This window comes from Podarcis erhardii (genome assembly GCF_964252035.2).
Source record: "Podarcis erhardii genome assembly, chromosome: Z".
Classification (NCBI taxonomy): domain Eukaryota; kingdom Metazoa; phylum Chordata; class Lepidosauria; order Squamata; family Lacertidae; genus Podarcis; species Podarcis erhardii.
In genome coordinates, this window is record NC_138504.1 from 10,476,893 (window position 1) to 10,495,999 (window position 19,107).

General features: G+C 42.5%; 2 protein-coding genes across 5 annotated transcripts in view; one reads left to right on the forward strand and one right to left on the reverse strand.

Moving 5' to 3' along the window:
• IL1RAPL2 (interleukin 1 receptor accessory protein like 2) overlaps positions 1-19,107 on the reverse strand; it is a 483,744-nt gene that overhangs the window by 436,033 nt on the left and 28,604 nt on the right. Inside the window, exon 2 of one of the 4 annotated variants that reach the window (XM_081848001.1) lies at positions 16,416-16,574. The exons of the other annotated variants lie outside the window; for them this stretch is intronic. Within the exon in view, the coding sequence (XP_081704127.1) occupies position 16,416 (1 nt within the window). The 5' untranslated portion in view covers positions 16,417-16,574. The remainder of the gene's footprint in view (positions 1-16,415; positions 16,575-19,107) is intronic. 4 annotated transcript variants of the gene reach the window in all.
• LONRF3 (LON peptidase N-terminal domain and ring finger 3) overlaps positions 1-19,107 on the forward strand; it is a 499,535-nt gene that overhangs the window by 196,464 nt on the left and 283,964 nt on the right. The window lies entirely within an intron of this gene.

Genomic DNA, 19,107 nt, shown 5'->3' on the forward strand with positions numbered 1-19,107 from the left:
TTCCATAATCACCTGTGAGAAACTTAGATCACAGCTTGCATGGGGGGAGGAGGTTTCACTCTTTCCTTTTGTGCTAAAATCCTGAGGAAAATGCCCCTTTTGAATTTGCCTTTAAGCTCCTTTAAGATGTAAGGGGTGCTGCCCTACCACCTCACCCTGCCCACACCTGCCTGCCTTTTTTCCCCCACTTTCAACCAACCCAGACTATCTTCAGTCAAACTCTTGCTCTCAGAACTCAGGAGGAGGAGGAAACAAGGAGTAGTTGCCTCCTGAAATCACTGGCTCTGGCTCCACTTACTGTTAGTCTCTCTGCCTCCCACCCTGCCAGTCGCAACATGGACCCATCACCACTGCTTGTGGCCGGGGGGGGGGGTTATTAACACCAACAGAAGATTTCCTCCTAGTACCAGTTTATGAAGGAAGATTTTCCCTCAAAACACCAGTTAAAGCAACCTTCCACAGGAACCTTATGCTGTGTCAGTCCATCAGTCCATCTAGTTCAGTATTGACTACACTGACTGGCAGTAGCTCTCCATGGTTTTTGGGAGTGTTCTCTCCAAAACCTAACTGGGGATTAAATCTAGGACCTTCTGCATACAACATTTTTCTTTTCCTTCCTTCCTCCCTTCCCTCCCTCCTTCCTCCATCCTCCATCCTCCATCCTCCTCTCTCTCACACACACATGCACTACAGCTGATGCAATTTACACTATAAAAAACAACACCCCTCCACATTAAATTCTAATTCAGCCTTCAGTTTGGGACAGGCCAAAGAAACAACAATGACTTGCCTCCTGGATAAAATATAGACAGATTTTCCATTTCTTGAAACAGTTCCGTTTCTTGAAACACCATCATCTTGGTGGAATAAGATGACAAAAACGGAAAATCCAAAGCTGGAAGTGGCTATCAGCATACCTCTGGTGTGGTCTCTTTACTATATTTAAGGTGTTATGTACTGAATTGAATAGGATCCAAAATGCAGCAGTCTGATTGGTCCTAGCACAATAGGATTCAGAATGCAGCAATCTGATTGGTCCTAGAACAAAAGGATCCAAAATGCAGCAGTCCGAATGGTCCACAGGAGCCACCCAATCCACCTCCAGGTGGAAGTGAATCCACAACCTGATTGGCCTACAGCAGAATCCCGGAATTAGCCAATCACGTGGGGCCCATTGTGTAAATAATGTATATAAAGCAGACATTCTGGGGGAACTTCCATTCCTCCTCACCACTATGAGCTGAATAAAGAGCATGAAATCCACTCTCAACTCCGAGTATATTTCATAAGGGATGTGGAAACTTTGGCCCTCTGGATGTTTCTTAACTGTATTTCCCATCAACACCAGGCAGTGTAACCAATAGTTAAGGTTGATGGGAAATGTAGTCCAGCACCATCTGGAGAGCTGAAGGTACACCACCTCAATATGCAATCCAGAGCCACTCTTTGGAAAGGAAGCTTCTCCTCATGCATGATATCTAGGGGTTGGTTACTCAGGGATAAGCAACATGGCCCAGTGCCAGAGAGTCAGCACCATCAAGCAACTGCTCATAGCCCAAGCCTTCACAAAGACCCACGACCACCAACTGTCCTGCCAACCCCAAGCAGACCCTCAAAGGACACATGACATATAGCCAAATGCCATCTACTGCAATTATTTCTATGTTAGGCAAAGGGTGAAAAACAACAGCCACCTGTTTTTATTCTAGTATCAGTTTTTGTGGACTAGAGTCCCATTTCATCAGATGCATAGAATGTGGTCCTCAACTGACAGGTGGATGGATGGATGGATGGATGGATGGATGGATAGATACAGGGCTTTTTTCAGCTGGAACTCACTGGGACTTAGTTCTGGCACCTCTCAGGTGTGCGCCATTGCCATTCTAAGAAAACGAGGGTTCATGATGAGTTCCAGCACCTCTTTTTCTAGAAAAATAGCACTGGATAGATGATATAGATGATAGATAGATAGATAGATGATAGATAGATAGATAGATAGATAGATAGATAGATATGATAGATAGATAGATAGATGATAGATAGATAGATAGATAGATAGATAGAGATAGATAGATAGATAGATACAGATAGATAGATATAGATAGATAGATATAGATAGATAGATAGATATAGATAGATGATAGATAGATAGATGATAGATAGATAGATAGATAGATAGATAGAGATGATAGATATAGATAGATGATGATAGATGATAGATAGATGATAGATAGATAGATGATAGATAGATGACAGATGATAGATGATAGATGATAGATGATAGATAGATGATATACATAGATGATAGATAGATAGATAGATAGATAGATAGATAGATAGATAGATGATGGACAGATTACACACACAAACACTAGTGCAAAGAGTGGTGGGATGTAAAGGAAGGTCAGATCTAAAAGGCAACAGGATTCAAGAAACACAGCCTGCAACAATCCAGTAAGAGCAGGGCTGTCCAACAGGTCAATCGTGATCTTTGAACCCCCAGCAAAACACTCACAAAAAACCTCAACAACTTTGGCTCCCTAAAAAAAACTCAACAACTCTTACAATGTTTGGAAGTTGAATGCCCCTGAGTTAGAGCCTAGAAATAGGCCAAATGACCCTTCACAACAACTGTGTTTGTAAGACAGTTTTGAACAGTGATTCAAAAGGTAACCATTGTTAGTGTAAGCATAGATCTAATGCTGCACAAGGATTAATGTTGGGGAGGGCTCATAGCTCAGTGGTAAAGCATAATAAGTTGTTGTTGTTGTTGTTGTTTTGTTGTTATCCACTTTGTATGCAGAAAGTCCCAGATTCAATCCCTGGTATCTCCAGATAGGGCTGGGATTGTCCCCTGTCTGAAATCCTGGAGAGATGTTGATGGTATGTACAGTGAATCATTGATCTGGCTCAGTACAAGTCAGCATCCTATGTTGGAAAGGAAAGGATAGGAAATGATGTTTTTTTAATTGCACCTTTGAGCCAGTGAGGATATGGAGAAACTGCCCGTGTTTTCTGCTCTCTCTGACATCCTCTTGCTGGATGGCAATATTCATGGCCATCCTAAAATTCAACTGAGAAGTATGGATCATCTCATTTCTCCCATCTGCTCTTCAAAGAGCTCACAACAGCTTAAAAGGAGAAATGTGCTCTTAAGATTAACACAGGGAGGAGATTAGCACAGCAACACCACTAAATAACTGAAAAGCTTTGTTAATTTGCAAGATTACATTTGGTGTGTGATACATCCCCTCCAGAGACTCTTTAACACTTCCCTTTGCAGTAGGATTTAATTACTGTAACAGCTTATGAATGAATATTTAACTGTACAGATTACTAACTATCATGCATTACTACAGAACAGTAGTAATGGGGGGGGGGGCTCTTGAGTTTTACCTTTGCCCTGTGTGAAATTGCCATAAATGACTTTTATTTAACATGGCTTCACAGCTAAAAACGTAAGGTGTGTGTGTATATTATAATATATATATATATATATATATATATATATATATATATATATATATATGTTTGCAGGTTTTGGTGTCCTCGGGTGTCTTCCTGTGTAAAAGTTGGGGTGTCTAGGCGACGTTTCGACGAGGTCTCACTCGTCATCTTCAGGCTGGTGCTTTCGGCTTCTTGTTACTGGAACAGAGCAGGATCTCAGTGTTTGAGTTCCTATAAATACTGTAGAGGGGGTGTGGTGTATAGCCTCCAATGTTCTGGGCAGAGAGGAAGTTCCCAGGCTAGTGTGCCTTTTCTTCTTTTGTTCCTTAATTACTTGAGAGATATCTTGAGTGATTTCTTGAGTGATATCCTGAGTACCACTTAGGTGGGTCATTAGGTGTGGATTAGTTGTTAAAGTCTTTGTGTCTTGACCTCTTGAACTTTGTGAAGAGTTTTCCTGAGAAGATGGCTGTACTGTACTTAGTTGTGCTCTGGCTTGGCTTCGTGTATAGGGGCGAGCTGTGGTTTTGTGGCTTGTGTCAGCCAGATCTGTGTAGGGATTGCAGGGGGGTGCAGCATCCGGAGGTGCCACCATGGATTACAGACACCATCCAGTAGCCAATCCATGGTGGCACCTCCGGATGCTGCACCCCCCTGCAATCCCTACACAGATCTGGCTGACACAAGCCACAAAACCACAGCTCGCCCTCCACAACTTCATAAAACAGAACCACAAGATGAACTTGCTCTACAAAAAGTCAGAAATCTTGCCTCATATTCAAAGACACAAAAGTCACAAGATTCCACAAAGATGTAATTTCCTTACAGAAAAAGCAATTAAACTGGGATGTAGACGGGAGAGGACTTTCTGATCTTGGATTTAACTTTGTTCTCTGTAGCAGCCAAGACTTGGAAAGTGGAAAGCTAAGCAAATAATTGTTTTTAAGTAAGCTCAGTTCAGATATATTTACAGCCTATATATCCCTTGCTTGATATTCCACGTATTATTTTACTCTCTAACCAGGCACATTTCTGCAGCATTTTAATCCACAGGTTGCAAATACCCTTTAAGTCATTATTACTTTCTCAAAACTACTGTTCCTTCTATGGCTACCACCAAGTGAGGGTGCCTATATAAACAGGAATTTAATTCCAGCATCAATTCACGAGGGGGGGACGACGACCCTAAGGTGAACTAGAGAAGCAAGGAGCCACAATTAGAAAAGAGTAATACCTCTTACAAAAAAGTATTAAGAAGGGAATTAAGCTCTGCCATAGGACAGTGTGAGTTACACAGCAATTAACTGCTGAATAATTGGAATCAGCTGTAGTTTTGGACATTCAAATTTACTGAACAGTAGCCAAGTTCAGTAAAATACAAGCAAGCCCATAATTACTAAAGAAATTCTCTGATGTCAAATTAGCCACTGCTTTTAACGATGTTAATCTTCAGGCATGTTAAACCATGGATTGCGTTGGTTTATATACAGCCTTTGCTAGCAAGTGGTATTAAGAAGCCATATTATAAAATGCTTAAGCACCAATTATAATTGCATGTTTTAACAATGTTTCGTTAACTGAAACCTAGAAACTTTCCGCTGTTCTCAGCCCACATACCTATTTGAGACATAAGTTGGCAGGAGTTTGTTTTTTACAAAGTGGGTGGCAAGAGCACAATGTATATCAGGAAGCAATAGCAACTTGCTGGTTGGGGTGGAGCTGTTATGTTAGCCTCCCAGCAGGAGGGACACTGTTGCTTAACCGAGGGCAAGGGCAAGGTGGCCCAGAGGTCAGCTCTGGTGGAGCCAATCTGGCACTCCTGCTGATGTGCTTGCACAGCACCAAAGTCCCTACCACCTCTCCTCCCAGTAAGCAACAGTGACCCACCCGCCAGGAAGCTAATAGAGCAGCTTCTTCAACTGGAGTTGGTGGGGCAGAAGACACACAGGTCAATGGTAGGTGGAGACAGAGCTAATGACAGACAGTGCCAACTAATTTTAGTTTTGTTGATATTCTTCTCCCTGCAGAGTCCTAGAAAGGCAACATTAAGTCTATGGAAGAGGAGGAGAGCTAGGTCCATCTCCTGGACTGCTTATAAGTAAGATAGCTGGCAGGCTGGAGGCAGACTGAGGTTGGGGAAGCAGTGCCCATTAGCCCCAGAAGACCAGCCCAACACCACCCAGTGCAGCCTTACCCCAGGTTGTGCTAAACCTACATTTGCTACTACTAGAGATGGACAAATCTGTCAGTTTCACTTCTCTGTGTTTCCCATTTGTTCAGGCTTAAATTCAGTTCTCCACATTACCGCAGCAATTTGTGATCTTCTTTCATCAGCATTTTATAACAAATTTCTCCTAATAAACACATTTCTGTATGTCGTTCTGCTTATATAAACTATTTGCAAGTAATTTCCCCCAGCCTAGTGCATTATTGATGTTTGTTTCACTAATAAATGCATTTATATGCACACTTTGCACTGATAATATGCATTTGTGTCCACATTACTTGGCTGGGGCAGATGGGTCTCATCAACCTGGGTAGGTAGCCCGTCTAGGAGAAGAAAAACTCTGATCCTAAACCTCCTCTGCCTTGTGGGACATCTTTGGGAGAAGAAAAGTCTAAGGAGTAAACCCTACACAAAATCCAGAGTGGAGTCCCTAAGGCAGTTGGATGGCACCTTGTACGCCTCCTTCCAGCAACTCCTGCAGCCATGCTGGTGCCAAATGTATTGCTCTGCTTTTATTTGGTCCACATCTGTGAGTCTGAGAGGGGGTCTTGTCATCTGGGCAGCTCAGGACCCCCATGCACATCTGTCCAGGCTTGTGCCCCAGGGAGGTCACTTTGGTGCTGCTAACACAGCAGTTTGACTTCACCCCTGGAGGCACACTCCATTGCTTCTAGAGACAGTTGGATGCCAACAACCTAGCTTGGGAATTGCATTGCAAAATTCAAAGGAATATAAATTCTGAAGGACGTCTGTACGATTTGGGTAAGTTCACCTTTCCATTTAAAGTTTGCCTTTAAATATGAAATGAGTTGAATTTCTCCATCATTCCTATTTGCTACTGAAGTACTTCCTCTGAAGCACAGGCCTCTCCTAGAACCCCAGTCAGAACACAGCACTGTGAAAATCCAACCACCTCTTCAGAATGTGAGGTTGCATTCACAACAGAATCACAACAAGCCAGCCGTTTGATCAAACCTACTAAACACACACCCAGATGTTGCTCCCACAAAAACTGCCACTTCTGTACAATATTGGAACCCTTAAGTCCTAGCTGCTGTCAAAAATAGTTTACAGGTAAAAGAAGCAGAAGAAACCAGGTGTCTCTCATTCATATATATAAGAAATATATTTACTTAAATATATTTTTCTGTTTTGCAGTGAAAGAGCATCTCATTCCGGTTGTTGGGGTTGTCTTGCATTAGGCACACTAAGGTATAATATACTTGTAAAAGTCAGATCTCCTTTAAGGGTCTTATTGTGTGCATGAAGGTTGTGCATTATTACTGGTGTAATTATGGGGATAATTTAGTACTCGTGCTGTGCCTTCCAACAGGGAGCTCTAAAAGGTAATTTTCAACTCCTTAAATTTTGTTTAGGTTGTTAGGAAATATTTTTAGATCTAGAAGAGGGAATTTTATTTTTGCATAAACTAATAGCCCCTTAAGGATGTGCTCTTAAAAACATCATCAATCTGGTATGGGATGATGCAAAAAGAAAGCAAACTAAGCCATGATTCTGTTTAATGGTGACTAATTTAGAGGGTTATTAGATTTCGTGACCAGAATCTCAAGCAAGAACATTCATTGCCCAGTATAAGCCAAACCCTGAACGAACAAGGCTACTTTGCACAAAGAAACCATCTGAAAAAAAAGAGGAAATATTTGTTGAGAGGAGGAGAGAAGGGGGAGAAGTTGTGTATAGATTCACTGTTCTCAAAATGTCACATTGGTATCTCCATGGAGGAATAAAGAGTTGCTAGGGAAGGAATGATGTCTTCTGGGGGGCTGTGACACACAGCAGAAGAATGAAACAAAGGGAACAAGTACAAGAGGATGAACTTTAAAAATTGCTACAAAATTTCTAGAGCATCCATGTTCTTCAGATGCTGTTGGCATCCATCTGTTTTAAGAGACAGTGGAGTGCAGCTCCAGGGTCAAACTGCTCCAAAGTGACCTCCCCCAGGGCAAAAGCCTGGGCAGTGTGTCTGGAGGTCCTGGGCTGCCCAGACTACAAGACACCCTCTCAGCCTCATGGATGTGATCCAGAGGAAAGCAGAGCAATACATTTGGCACTAGCTTGGCTGCAGGAGTTGCTGGAAGGAGACGTACATGGCACCATCCAATTGCCTTAGGGACTCCACTCTGGATTTGTATAGAGTTTACTCCTTAGCTTTAAAAAAAAAAATCTGCAAAAGAACAGTTGAAGTACACACCTTGTTTTAAGGTCACCTATAGCAAAGCAGCCATGACCTTGTTCACAATTAAGTTGATGCCAACTTAAGTAATAAAATCAATGTCAAAATAAGCTGCTCTCTTCAGGTCAAATATGTACATACCCCCTTTAACTGGTCCAAGACACAGCTAAAAGCAGGGGGATAAACTATATATTGCGTGCCAAGGCCCCATGCCCCGCAGTTCCTTATTGATTAATAACACAGAAACGCAAGTATTTAGGTTAATTGGCTAAAACATGCCACAACTTTATTGGCTGCAGATGTGAGCAGTTTGGCTTAGGCATTGGTTGAAGCAAGGCTATATCTTGACTCCCGCCTGTCTGCAGGGAGTCGAATTAAGGGTAAACCACCAGAAGGGGAAGCCCTAAGACTTACATCAAATAGGGGCACCCCGAGCAGTCCCCATTGGGGTCGTGGCATGGCCCTAGCCCATGTTTGGACTCCAGGCAGGATCCACACACCCCAATCCCTTTAACAGGATACCCTTAACGAGGAGGGGCAGGCAGAGGCTACAACCTCCCCTCCCTTAAACAAAGGCTTACCCAATGCCTAACTTTACAAAGTTGTGACAATTGCTATAAGGTAGGTGAAAACCAAATGGCTGGTGCCAATTCACCAAGTGGAAAAACTCCTATCCAGTCCCAATAAGGCGGCTGACATTTGTCCATAGCAAGGTCGTGTTATACCAAAGCTTAAAAAGAAGGCAGGTGGGTTGGGAGAGGGTAGCCCCCCAGCCGTGCCATGGTTTAAAACACCCACGGCCACACCCCATGCTGGCATAGAGTGGCCGGGTGAGCCAGACACAGCCAGTGATTGGTGTGAGGGGGACATCAACTCCCCACCCTTGAGCTGGATCACGGTGAGAGCCCAGATGGCTGGCCACAACCACAAAGGTGAGCAGTCTTATACTGTAGCCATGTGTAATGATGGGTTTCTTTGTGTCTCAAACCCAAAGATTGCACCAGGGTCTGAAATCAGGTGATGCTGGACCTAAGCAGGTCTAGGGGTGGTTAGTGACTGGATGGGACACCACCACACTTAGGGTTTAATAATACTTACCTCTCCTCCATACTTTCAAGGCATAGTGCATGCTTTAAAGCTCTGTGTCCAGGCGTGTCCAAGCACACTTTCCCCCACAAAAACCCACTCTTTAAAGCTCAATCAGAAAAAACAGAAATTTGCAGAAAACTCCTATTGCCATTTGTTGCATTTCAGATTTAAAGAGCAGGTTTTTGTGGGGGAAGCTCTGGGGCAAAAAAAAGAATAGTGCTCGGACATGGAGCTTTAAAGCAAAGACCAGTGCCAGGAAAGAGTGGGGCAAAAGTAAGTGTGGATAATCCTTATTTGAGTTTCATGGTGGAGCAAAGGTGGGATACAAAATTCTGGGATGGAGAACCTGTGGCCATCCAGATGTTGCTGGACTCCAACTCCAAAGGGTCAATGGTTTGGACTGATAGGAGTTGGAGTGCAACATTTGGATGGCCGCAGGTTCCCCAACCCCAAACTAATCTAATTCTATTAAACAAAACAAATGAATTAATCCCAGGTCTTCTTGAGCCATTCACTGGTTCTAGTGAATCTGGTGGCTGTGCTCTGGTTTGCCAAATGCAGAGAACTGTTTAATGTTGGGCCAAAACATTTCCGACAAAAAGTAAAGCAGAGCAGTAATGAGCAGATTTGATCATTCCTAAAGGAAGAGTGAAAGTCTTTAAGTACTGGGTTGCTGAGTCACTGTTAATAAGAGTTGCGTTGACCTACATAGAAGTTCCATTCTGGAGGGAGTTTTTTTCACTGAAGGCCTCAGATTTGCCTAAAAATTACAGATGTCATTTTGAATAGAGATATTATAGTCCAATAACTGCACTGTTCTTCCATGTTCATCCCATTAAGCTGAAGGTCCATGGTTCAATACCCAGCATCCCAAGGTAGAGTTGAGAATACCCCTGTCTGTAACCCTAGAGAGCTACTGCATGTCAATGCAAACAGTGCTGAGCTAGGATGGCCCAAGAGGCCTGACTCAATGTAAGGCACCTTCCTAATTTGCAGGAGTGGGAGATCTTCAGCCCTCCAGATTTTGCTGGACTAAAACTCCTATCATCCCTCCCACTGAACACACTCGCTGTGGCTTGGAGTCCAGTTACATCTGCAGACCAACCCACTGCATCCCTTAAAACAAACATGAATTGTCTCAGTCTGAGTCTTCTCTGGCCCATCAAATCAGAACAAAGCATTCCCCAAGGTCTGAAGATCTGCAGGGAAAGAAGCTTAATTGCACAACATGTTAGGTTATATTGAAATGCAAACTGGACTATCATGTGGCAACTGAATGTTCTGGAGGCTGCATTGTAAGGAAAGACTGACTGACAGGGCAGCCACATGTTCCTGATTTGCAGAGGACAGCCCTCAATTGCAATGGCTGTCCAGTCCTAGTCCAGTTCAAAGGGGAAAGCTCAAAGAAGGCAGAATAGGAGAGGCCCTGAAGCTGCTCATCAACAGTGCATACGTTCCAGCACTTCTCCAATGAAAATAGAGTCATCCTATTCTATTATTATTATTATTATTATTATTATTACAACATTTATACCCCACCCATCTGACTGGGTTGCTTCAGGCACTCTGGGCAGCTTCCAACATATATAAAAACATAATAAAACATTAAACATCAAAAAACATTCCCTATACAGGGCTGGCTTCAGATGGCTTGGGGGGTTGAATATCTCCACACCCTCCAACATTTCTCCAATGAAAACAGAGACGTCCTAAGGAAAACTGGGACATTCTGGGATCAAATCAGAAACCAGGACGGCTGTAAATCCAGGACTGTCTCTGGCAAATAGGGACACTTAGAGGGTCTGACAGTGACAGCAAGAGGTGCCCCATTTCTCTTTAAATTACAGAAATTATTTCTTAATTTGCATCTATAAATTAGCATATGTAAATCTGCATGCTCTTCTGTTCTTCTTTTAACGAATGCATTTTCTTTTTGGGGTGACGCATTAAGATGACACCCTTCTGATTTAATAATGAGTTCACTTTGCTGCTCAATAGACCCAAGAGCCTGATGAAGATGCAGCTTCCTGACCTTATGCCTCTTGAGAGAGACCTTATATTTTAAGCTCCAAAGATCACTGGTTCAGTGCTGACTGGAAACTCAACCCTAACCTAAATAGGACAGGTGACATTTGTCAAACCTTTGCAAGGGTTTACACACTAAAGATGGGATCTCAGGGACTGAGTGCATGTGTGTTTTATTTGTAGTACAAGTGTACCCTGAGGCTTCAAATGCAACCAAGACAGAATTGTGCTAGCAATGAGCCAAGTGGAAAGTGGAAGCAGTGTTTACTTTCTGCAGAGAAATAAAGGTCCACCACCACATTTAATCAGCAAGAGCTTAAACTGAGTTGTTCCACTTTATTGACTACAGAGATTTCTGCTTAGGATCTTGGGGAGGTATTGTTAACATTCCTATAAACATATTTAATTATTTGTTCAAGAACCCAGAGTGGCTTTGAAGAATTACATGAATCTTAAAAAGAAAGTGTTTCATGTCTCCCACTGCTTAATTCCCAGATTAGCTTTAAATAATATTACGGTCGGTGCATAAAGCATTCACAGTAAAATACTTTTTTTTATTTAAAAAAAAATTAAGCTAGCATGTGAAAGGCCAATTTTCCCCACCCTAGATAAATCAGAACTCTGCTTTTCCTGGTGAAAATTGCTTGTAGGCCAAGCCATTCATTGGAGGCTCTCAATCATTTTGAAAACACTAAGAGTTAACATGCCAAGCAGGAATAATTACTAAGATATTGTCAAACTGTGACCATTGCATATATGGCATTCATTTCTTGAAGCAGAAGTTTAAAAGCACCTGCAAATGGCAACAGTGCACTTGCCCCCTTCATCTGTACTCAAGAATCCTCTTACACATCCAAATAAAGTGCATAGTTAAGCAGACACATACAAATCAATGTGGTTTTCGAGTGTATTTGTGTGGAAGGGGAAAGCCTAAGAAGAGCCAACTTCCCTGAGGGCTGCATTGCAGCCTCTCCTGCCCCACCATGCCTTCTCCAAACCAAACACATTGCTGTGCCCTCAGTCACATGATAATGCAGCAGCAGGAGCCAGACTCCCTGGCTTCTTCAGCAGCCTGCCTGTCTCTTGGCCCCACTTCTGTCTCACAGTCTGAACTGTGCCCTGCCCCAGCCTCTTCCAGCTCACTAAACTGTTTACCTCTGTTACCAACACCTCCTCTTCCTCACCTTCTCCCTCTTCTCCCTGAGACCACTGTTTGTTGTCCCCACCACCACTCCCTGGACTCTGAGCCTTCTTCCCATGGGGGTTCCCCAGCTGGTGCCTCCCACCATTCCCCTGCGTCCAACCAGTCCAGGACAGCACTGAAAACAGGACAGGGAAGGCACCTGCCTGATGTCAAAAAGCAGAGAGTTCCAAAGCATAGATACTGTCATGCTAAATATAGGGGCGAGGGTTCCACGTATTTATATGGAGGCACCACATGCCATAGGTCAGGCTGTGACCTGGAAGTACAGTGGTCATCAGTGTGGTACCTGCAGCTGCATATGCAACCACAGGTGCCTTCCCTACTAGCCACAGAATTTCCTCCATATACATCAAGAATAGGCTTGTAAGAAACATTCCATTGTAGCCACTAGAATAGGTTGCAGTATGTGCTTAGCTGCTGTGTGTGTGCGCGCACGCGCATGCGTGCGTGCGTGCGTGCGTTGCCCACAACAGCTTTCTTGGTGTACCAATGGGCCCACAGGCCTCAAGAGGTTGGTGGTCCCTGTGGTGATAAGACTCAAACTTCCAAGCCACCAGCTTGGAAAACCAGTTCTTCACAGTATGTTCCTGGGTGTTGTTTTTCTTCATAAGAAGCAACATAAGAAGCAAAAGAAAAGAGGAAAAAAGTTGTCCATGCCTAGGCCACTTAGAGACCCACAGGGTGGCTTATGAACTCTGTTTTACTTATGTGCAAGTGGGAGCAGCAACAAAATGTTGCAGTACAGAGTACCCTGAATTCCAGCTGCTTCTTTTCATCCCCCTTACCCTTTTCCCCACCCAGCTCCCAAGGAGTCGGTTAACGTTCAGTGGCAATTGAGCACACTCAGCCCTCACTGAGCTATTTGGGAGGGGGGATTCCCCGCTCCTCTTTTTTCTTTTTTTCTTTTTTTGGTCATTATTAAAAAGTGCTTTTGTACACCTGCAAGCCTTGGGGGTCCATCCTGCTCTCATTCTAATGATATGCTCTCCTGTGCACAGGTGGTGCAATTTTGGCAATGGAAGCACCAATGCCCATGGCAATTTTATAAACAACCGTCTGACGCTAAGTATTTAGGAGTTCATCAAATTAATTAATCTCAGCCACACCATACATCATGAGAGAAAACAGAAACCCATTCTGGCCTGCTTAACACATCGTCACCCAATAAAGACTCCCCTGTTTCCCAATTTTGTCATTGGTCAACAAAGACCGCCTTTACACTGTTCATCCCTCTCGTGACAAAGCAGTAGGAAAGCACCCTGTTGTGTTCCGGTGAAGTCATCCATTTATTTTCCATAGCCAGCCAGAGGCTGTTGAATCTGCCAGAAATACCACGGCTGCTCAGCACTCTACAGATATTTTTTGTCAACACATGGGTTACAGAGAGGGTAGGCAGTGTTTAACTCCAGATGCTGTTTGACTCCGACTACCGTCAGCCCCAACAGCATGATCCATGGTCAGGGATTAAGGAAACTGTAATATAACAGCATCTTGAAGGCGCCTCTTTAGTTACCTGTGGGTTACATGATACTGGATGAATGTTAAGGATCCTTTACCGAGTGACAACTGGCCACAATGTACAGGCAACCGCTTGGGGCAAGCTAGCCAATTCTAGGCCCTTCCAGACATGTTTTATATTGTGCATTCATTTGTACTCATGAGCAGGGCTGGTCCACTCAGGAGGCAGAGTGAGGCAACCAGCTCGGGTGACAGGATATACAGGGCAGCAGATCTGGTCTCCAAGGAATGCAATGCCCACTACTACTATTGTCCAAGTAGCAGCAACAGCTGTGACACATTGCTTGGAGGCTGGATCTATCACCTCCTTGCAGCCCCCATCCCAGTGCCTCCATCCTCAGTGAGCTCTCAGCATACAGGCCATACTGCTGGCCTCCTCTCCCCACCCCTGGCAGAGGGATCACCTGGGGTCTGCACCCGCTTGTCATGGTTCACAGTGGGCCCCACCCCCACCCCAAACAGCCTTTGATTCCCAGTTCAACCATTGAGCAAGGTTGATTTGATTCCTCTCACTTGTTCCCAATGTATTTTTTCATTTACCCTCTTGTTCACCATGTATATCTTTATTCCCCACCTTGTTCCTGATGTGGATCTCCATTCCCCCCTTCTTCCCTGGTGGGGGAAACAACATTTTGTGGTTTGCCCTGCTCATGCTAGTGTTGGGTGATACCCGCAATTCCAGTTTCTTTCTTCCTTCCTTTCTTTCTTTCTTTCTTTCTTTCTTTCTTTCGTATGTTAATATTTTTATTAAAGTTTTTTAACACTACAGTAAGATACAGAAAACTAATGTAAATTTTAAAAACAGCTACAGAATTCCAGAATTTTTTGTTTGTTTTTGTTTTAATAACTTTTTTTTATTATTAAAGAATTTCGCCATACAATAAGGAAACAGCTACAAAAACTACAAGCAGAACAAGTAGAATACAGAGTCCTCTTCTGGAGGCAATTTTCAGCCCCCACCACATGCAGAAGGTAGCAGCCCCTCCCAGCATCTCACCCTAGGAGACCAACACTTCCTGTCTCCCACACAAGGCCCTCCATCCACCATTCTCATGAATACTTAATCCATGGACCTTAATCCATGGACCTTAACAAACACAGGGCTCCAAAAAACAAAACAAAAAGGAGAGAGAGAGAGAGAGAGAGAGAGAGAGAACAAAAAAAGAAAAGAAGAAGATATGCAAAAAGACAAGAGGAAAAGAAACATTAGAGATGGATAACAAAAGACTTCCAGTTTTCCATCTGCGGTTACATAAAAAAAAAGATTATTTAAGACATTCAGTCCATGTTAATAGCTACCTTCTCCACTTTCTGTTAAACAACATTTCTTTTGAGTCAGTGTCTCAGAATCATTAATTTCTCTTTCCCCACAAAAAGTCCAAGAGGGATTCCCAAATTGTTATTATTATTGGTAATTAACTTTGCCTTCATTAATTCCCACCGCCATTCATCCATACTGGGTAGTAATAAATTCTTTCATTCATGTTAAAATCTCTCCACTGTGATCACATATTGAGTGGGGGGGTCATTTTTTTCATTATATGAGCTCAATTCTATATGCTCAAAATCCACTTCCTTTTGTTTTTCATTTTCTGTTGTGTTTACGATAGTACCCTGATCTCCTCCTCTAAGACCTCCCACTTTTGTTTCCCCCCAGTCTTTTTCCAGAGATAGTTTCATGAATTTAATAGCAGTGTTCTCTGAATTCACTCCAAATCATATGCAGAATGCTACATTTGAAGTTTTTCCAAAGTTTCCCCCCTCTCATTTCCATCATCTCTTTCTCTGCATCTATGATTCCATCCTCTCATTCTCCTCTAAACTCTTGAATGGAAGGCACTTCCATTTCACCATGTGCTGTCTCCCATTTTACTGTTCCCCATCCAGTTCTGCCAGTTTTTCATCAATTTGGTCTCAAGTCTCTAGATAGTCTCCATCTCCATTTTCCATTTCATCTCTCTCTGATTTATCAAATGTTGATCTGATCACTTTTCATTGCTCAGCCTTCAACTGCTGAACAATCCCAATAGTCACCGAAAGATTCAAAATACCTTTGCCATACTGAGAGTTTCTGTTGTTCCACTTTAAGAATACCGTCACAGTCAAAGTAAGATTGAAAGTAATTCATTCATTCAGCCTTTATTGGCATAATAGAGAGTAATTTACTTTCAGTTTATCAGCGCCATTTTTTTAAAAAGAAGAAATAGATATTTTTCACACAAGGGGTCACCTCACCTATTTAATCTTTATTGCCAACCCTAAATCCAGTTTTCTGCTCTTGCTTAGACACTTTAACAACCAATTTTCCTTTATTATTCTTAGCGACAAAAGGTAGTTTTTGCAGGATATCCAACTATAGATTTTCACCAGCAGACAGATAAATCTCTCTAAGACAGTTTTTTCTTGTAGTGCTTGGGCACCATGTCAGGTCCTCTGCTTGCCAGCTCATTCCAACCCCTTCTGAACCCCTAGGTGCAGACAGCAGAGAACAGCAAGATTTCCGATTGTGAAATTTCATTTCTCTCAACGTCACAGAGTTATCTTGTCTCAAAGGTGTTTAAGAAAGAGAGGGTGCAAATCAAAGGGATCTTATGTGGTGTTTGGATGCAATGTCAGTCCCTCGGCTCACCAGCTCATTTTAGGCCCCCTCTAATCCCCCCAGGTGCCAACAGCAGAAAACAGCTTTGATCAGAGCATTTGAGGTTACTCACTCGATCACTCTTTATCACAGAGTGATTTGATAGTCAGAACTTCAGCCTGATTACCATCGATCACCACGTAATTATCTTCTGTCAGTGGAGAGCTGATAGAAAGACAGCCAATCCGCCATTTCCTCCCCAGAAGTCTCCACAATCCAATACTGTTTGCACCTGCAAAAGTTTCAGGCTGTGCATTGGTGCATGTCCCATAGCTTCCTGCTGAAATCCTGTAACTTTTAACTATAGGTTAAAAATATTTACAAACATTTGCATGTAAATATATATTAGGTGGCATTCAGCTAAGCTTAACTCAGAATAGGCCTACTGAAATTAATGGATCTAACATAGTTATATTCATTAATTTTGATGGTTCTATCCCCGAGTAAAATTTAGTTGAATGTCACCCTTTAAGCTTCAGACTGAAGAACACAAATGTGGCTTGATAAGTGTATTCCTTTACTGGGGAAGATGATTGATTCCATCCTTTTAGCTTGTTGCAAAATTGTATCCTCTGAACAGTTTTCCTAGGTGTTCGTTTCTCCCCAATACAAGCCTCAACATGGCAAATTAGAGCAAATCCTCCCAGCGCGTGCCACTGAGCAATTTGGAGACAAGGCTCTATGTGCGACATCCTTCTTTTGAAAAGGACACAGTCACTAGTTATGCTTCAAGGAGCAGCCTTAAAATCTGAGAAACATAGAAAATCCATTTAGCACATGACATTATCGAAAGAAACATCAATAGCTTTGCTTCAGGTGGCAACTCTTTAAAAAAAGTTGTGAGGAAGTCTGCATTGATCAATAGACCCAAGATGTCACCTATTACACATATGAAACTTTCCTTTATGCAGAGCTTGGGCTCAGAGATAGTAGCGAAAGCATGTATTTGCTTGTGAAATGCAATGTTAGAGATACATAAAGGGGTGGGGGTTCCTTTCAACCTGCACCACCAGGGAGAAAAGACATTATTTACTCTTCTGTAAGGCACCTTGAAATAAGGTCAGTACTTATATAGAGATACAACTCTAGCCAAGTTGCACATCTTACAGAGTTCAGGTTTTGCCAACACAACTGAACTCTTAGTAAGGATCAAGTTAGGAGAGGAATTCCATTTCAAGAGGATGGGAGACAAGTCTTCCAGGACAGGCCCATGAAGCATGGGGCAAGATTGTAAAATGAAAGAAACTTGAAATGCACACACTCAAAAAGTATTATCCTATTTAAAGTTAGGTCCAGCCTCCTTGTCATCTGAGTAAGACTCAAGGTGGGATACACACCTTGCATTGGCTAGTCCTCTCCCTTCTGTAAGTAGAAATCAACCAGTTCCATAATTCTTGTAAGAAAGGACACTGCATATTTGTAAACTTCTACGATCTAATAAGACAAGGCTTCTTTCCCATTGGGGAAAGTGAAAGGACTAGCAGCAAAAGTGGGATTCAGAGCAAGTGGGCTTTTCTGTTATACACTCAAAAAAAATCTTTGAGATTTCCAAGCATTGCACAGGAATGCTTGGTGCAACTGATTTTGGGGTACTCGCATATTATTAAGAGATCAGAGCTCTGATTGTGCTATATGTTACTTGCTAAATTGCTACTCATAGGCAATATGAATTCACTACCAAGTAGCACACATGCACACACACTTACACTTGCACAATTCCAACAAAAGAAGCACCCCACACACATCTAAGCAGCATTAAGGAAAGGGGTTTGAACTACTTTCATAATTTGCTTACTTTAGCATCGTGCAATATGTAACTATTTTACTCTTGCGTTAAACAAAGCACAACTATCTTAGCACCAAATATTTTCTATAGAGGTTGGCAAGATCAAGCCTTTAATACTGGAGAAAGAAGAATCCCGAACAAGAAATCACTTGTATTCTAGCAAACCATTATATTACACATGGGCAAATTTCACAAGGGATGCTTAAAAATGGTTGTTGCATTTCCTTGGCCATCAAAGTATTGTTATAAAAAAATACATTAGCAAAAATGTATATTATTATGATTAAGCTTGTTAGTCACTTGTTAATTACGTAGTTCTTCAAACAACTCGCAACGTATTTTAGACATAGACACAAGTAAAACACATTCACATAAAACATGCCATTTCATGAAAGATTCAGAAAGTAACACCCACCCCAATAGCAGCAGCAGAAAGCTTCAGCAGCACACTAACAGCAGACATAATCACCATCATAGTCCATGAAAATAATAGTTCTAATCGGGCACCAAACAAAATGTCAGTAAAGGTGTTAGATGGACCTTGCTAGCGATGACATTCCACAAACAGGAAGCCACAACTGAAAAGGCCTTCCCCCTTCATCCTCCAACACTCCCTCAGACAAAGCACACAGAGAAGGGCCTCCGATGATCTAAGGCTCTGTGTAGGCCTTTATGTGGAGAAGCATTCCAGAAAACATTGGGGTCCACTGCCGAGGTGTCTTCCTAGAACAGAGGTCACCAACCCAGTGCCTGTGGAGAGCATGTTGCCCATGAAGGTTTCTCCTGGGCAAGTGCCCTAGACTCTGAACTTGCATTAAAAAAAAAAAGTAAGTGCCTAGCCCTTCTAGAAAGAACAAAAGAAAGTTATGAAGCAAAATGTGCCGGTACCTTCTAAGCAATTTATGTAAAATGAGAGTAGTGTTTTTCCTGGTATGGAGGAATATTTTTCCTAGTATGGAGGAATGCTTCCTCTTGTTGT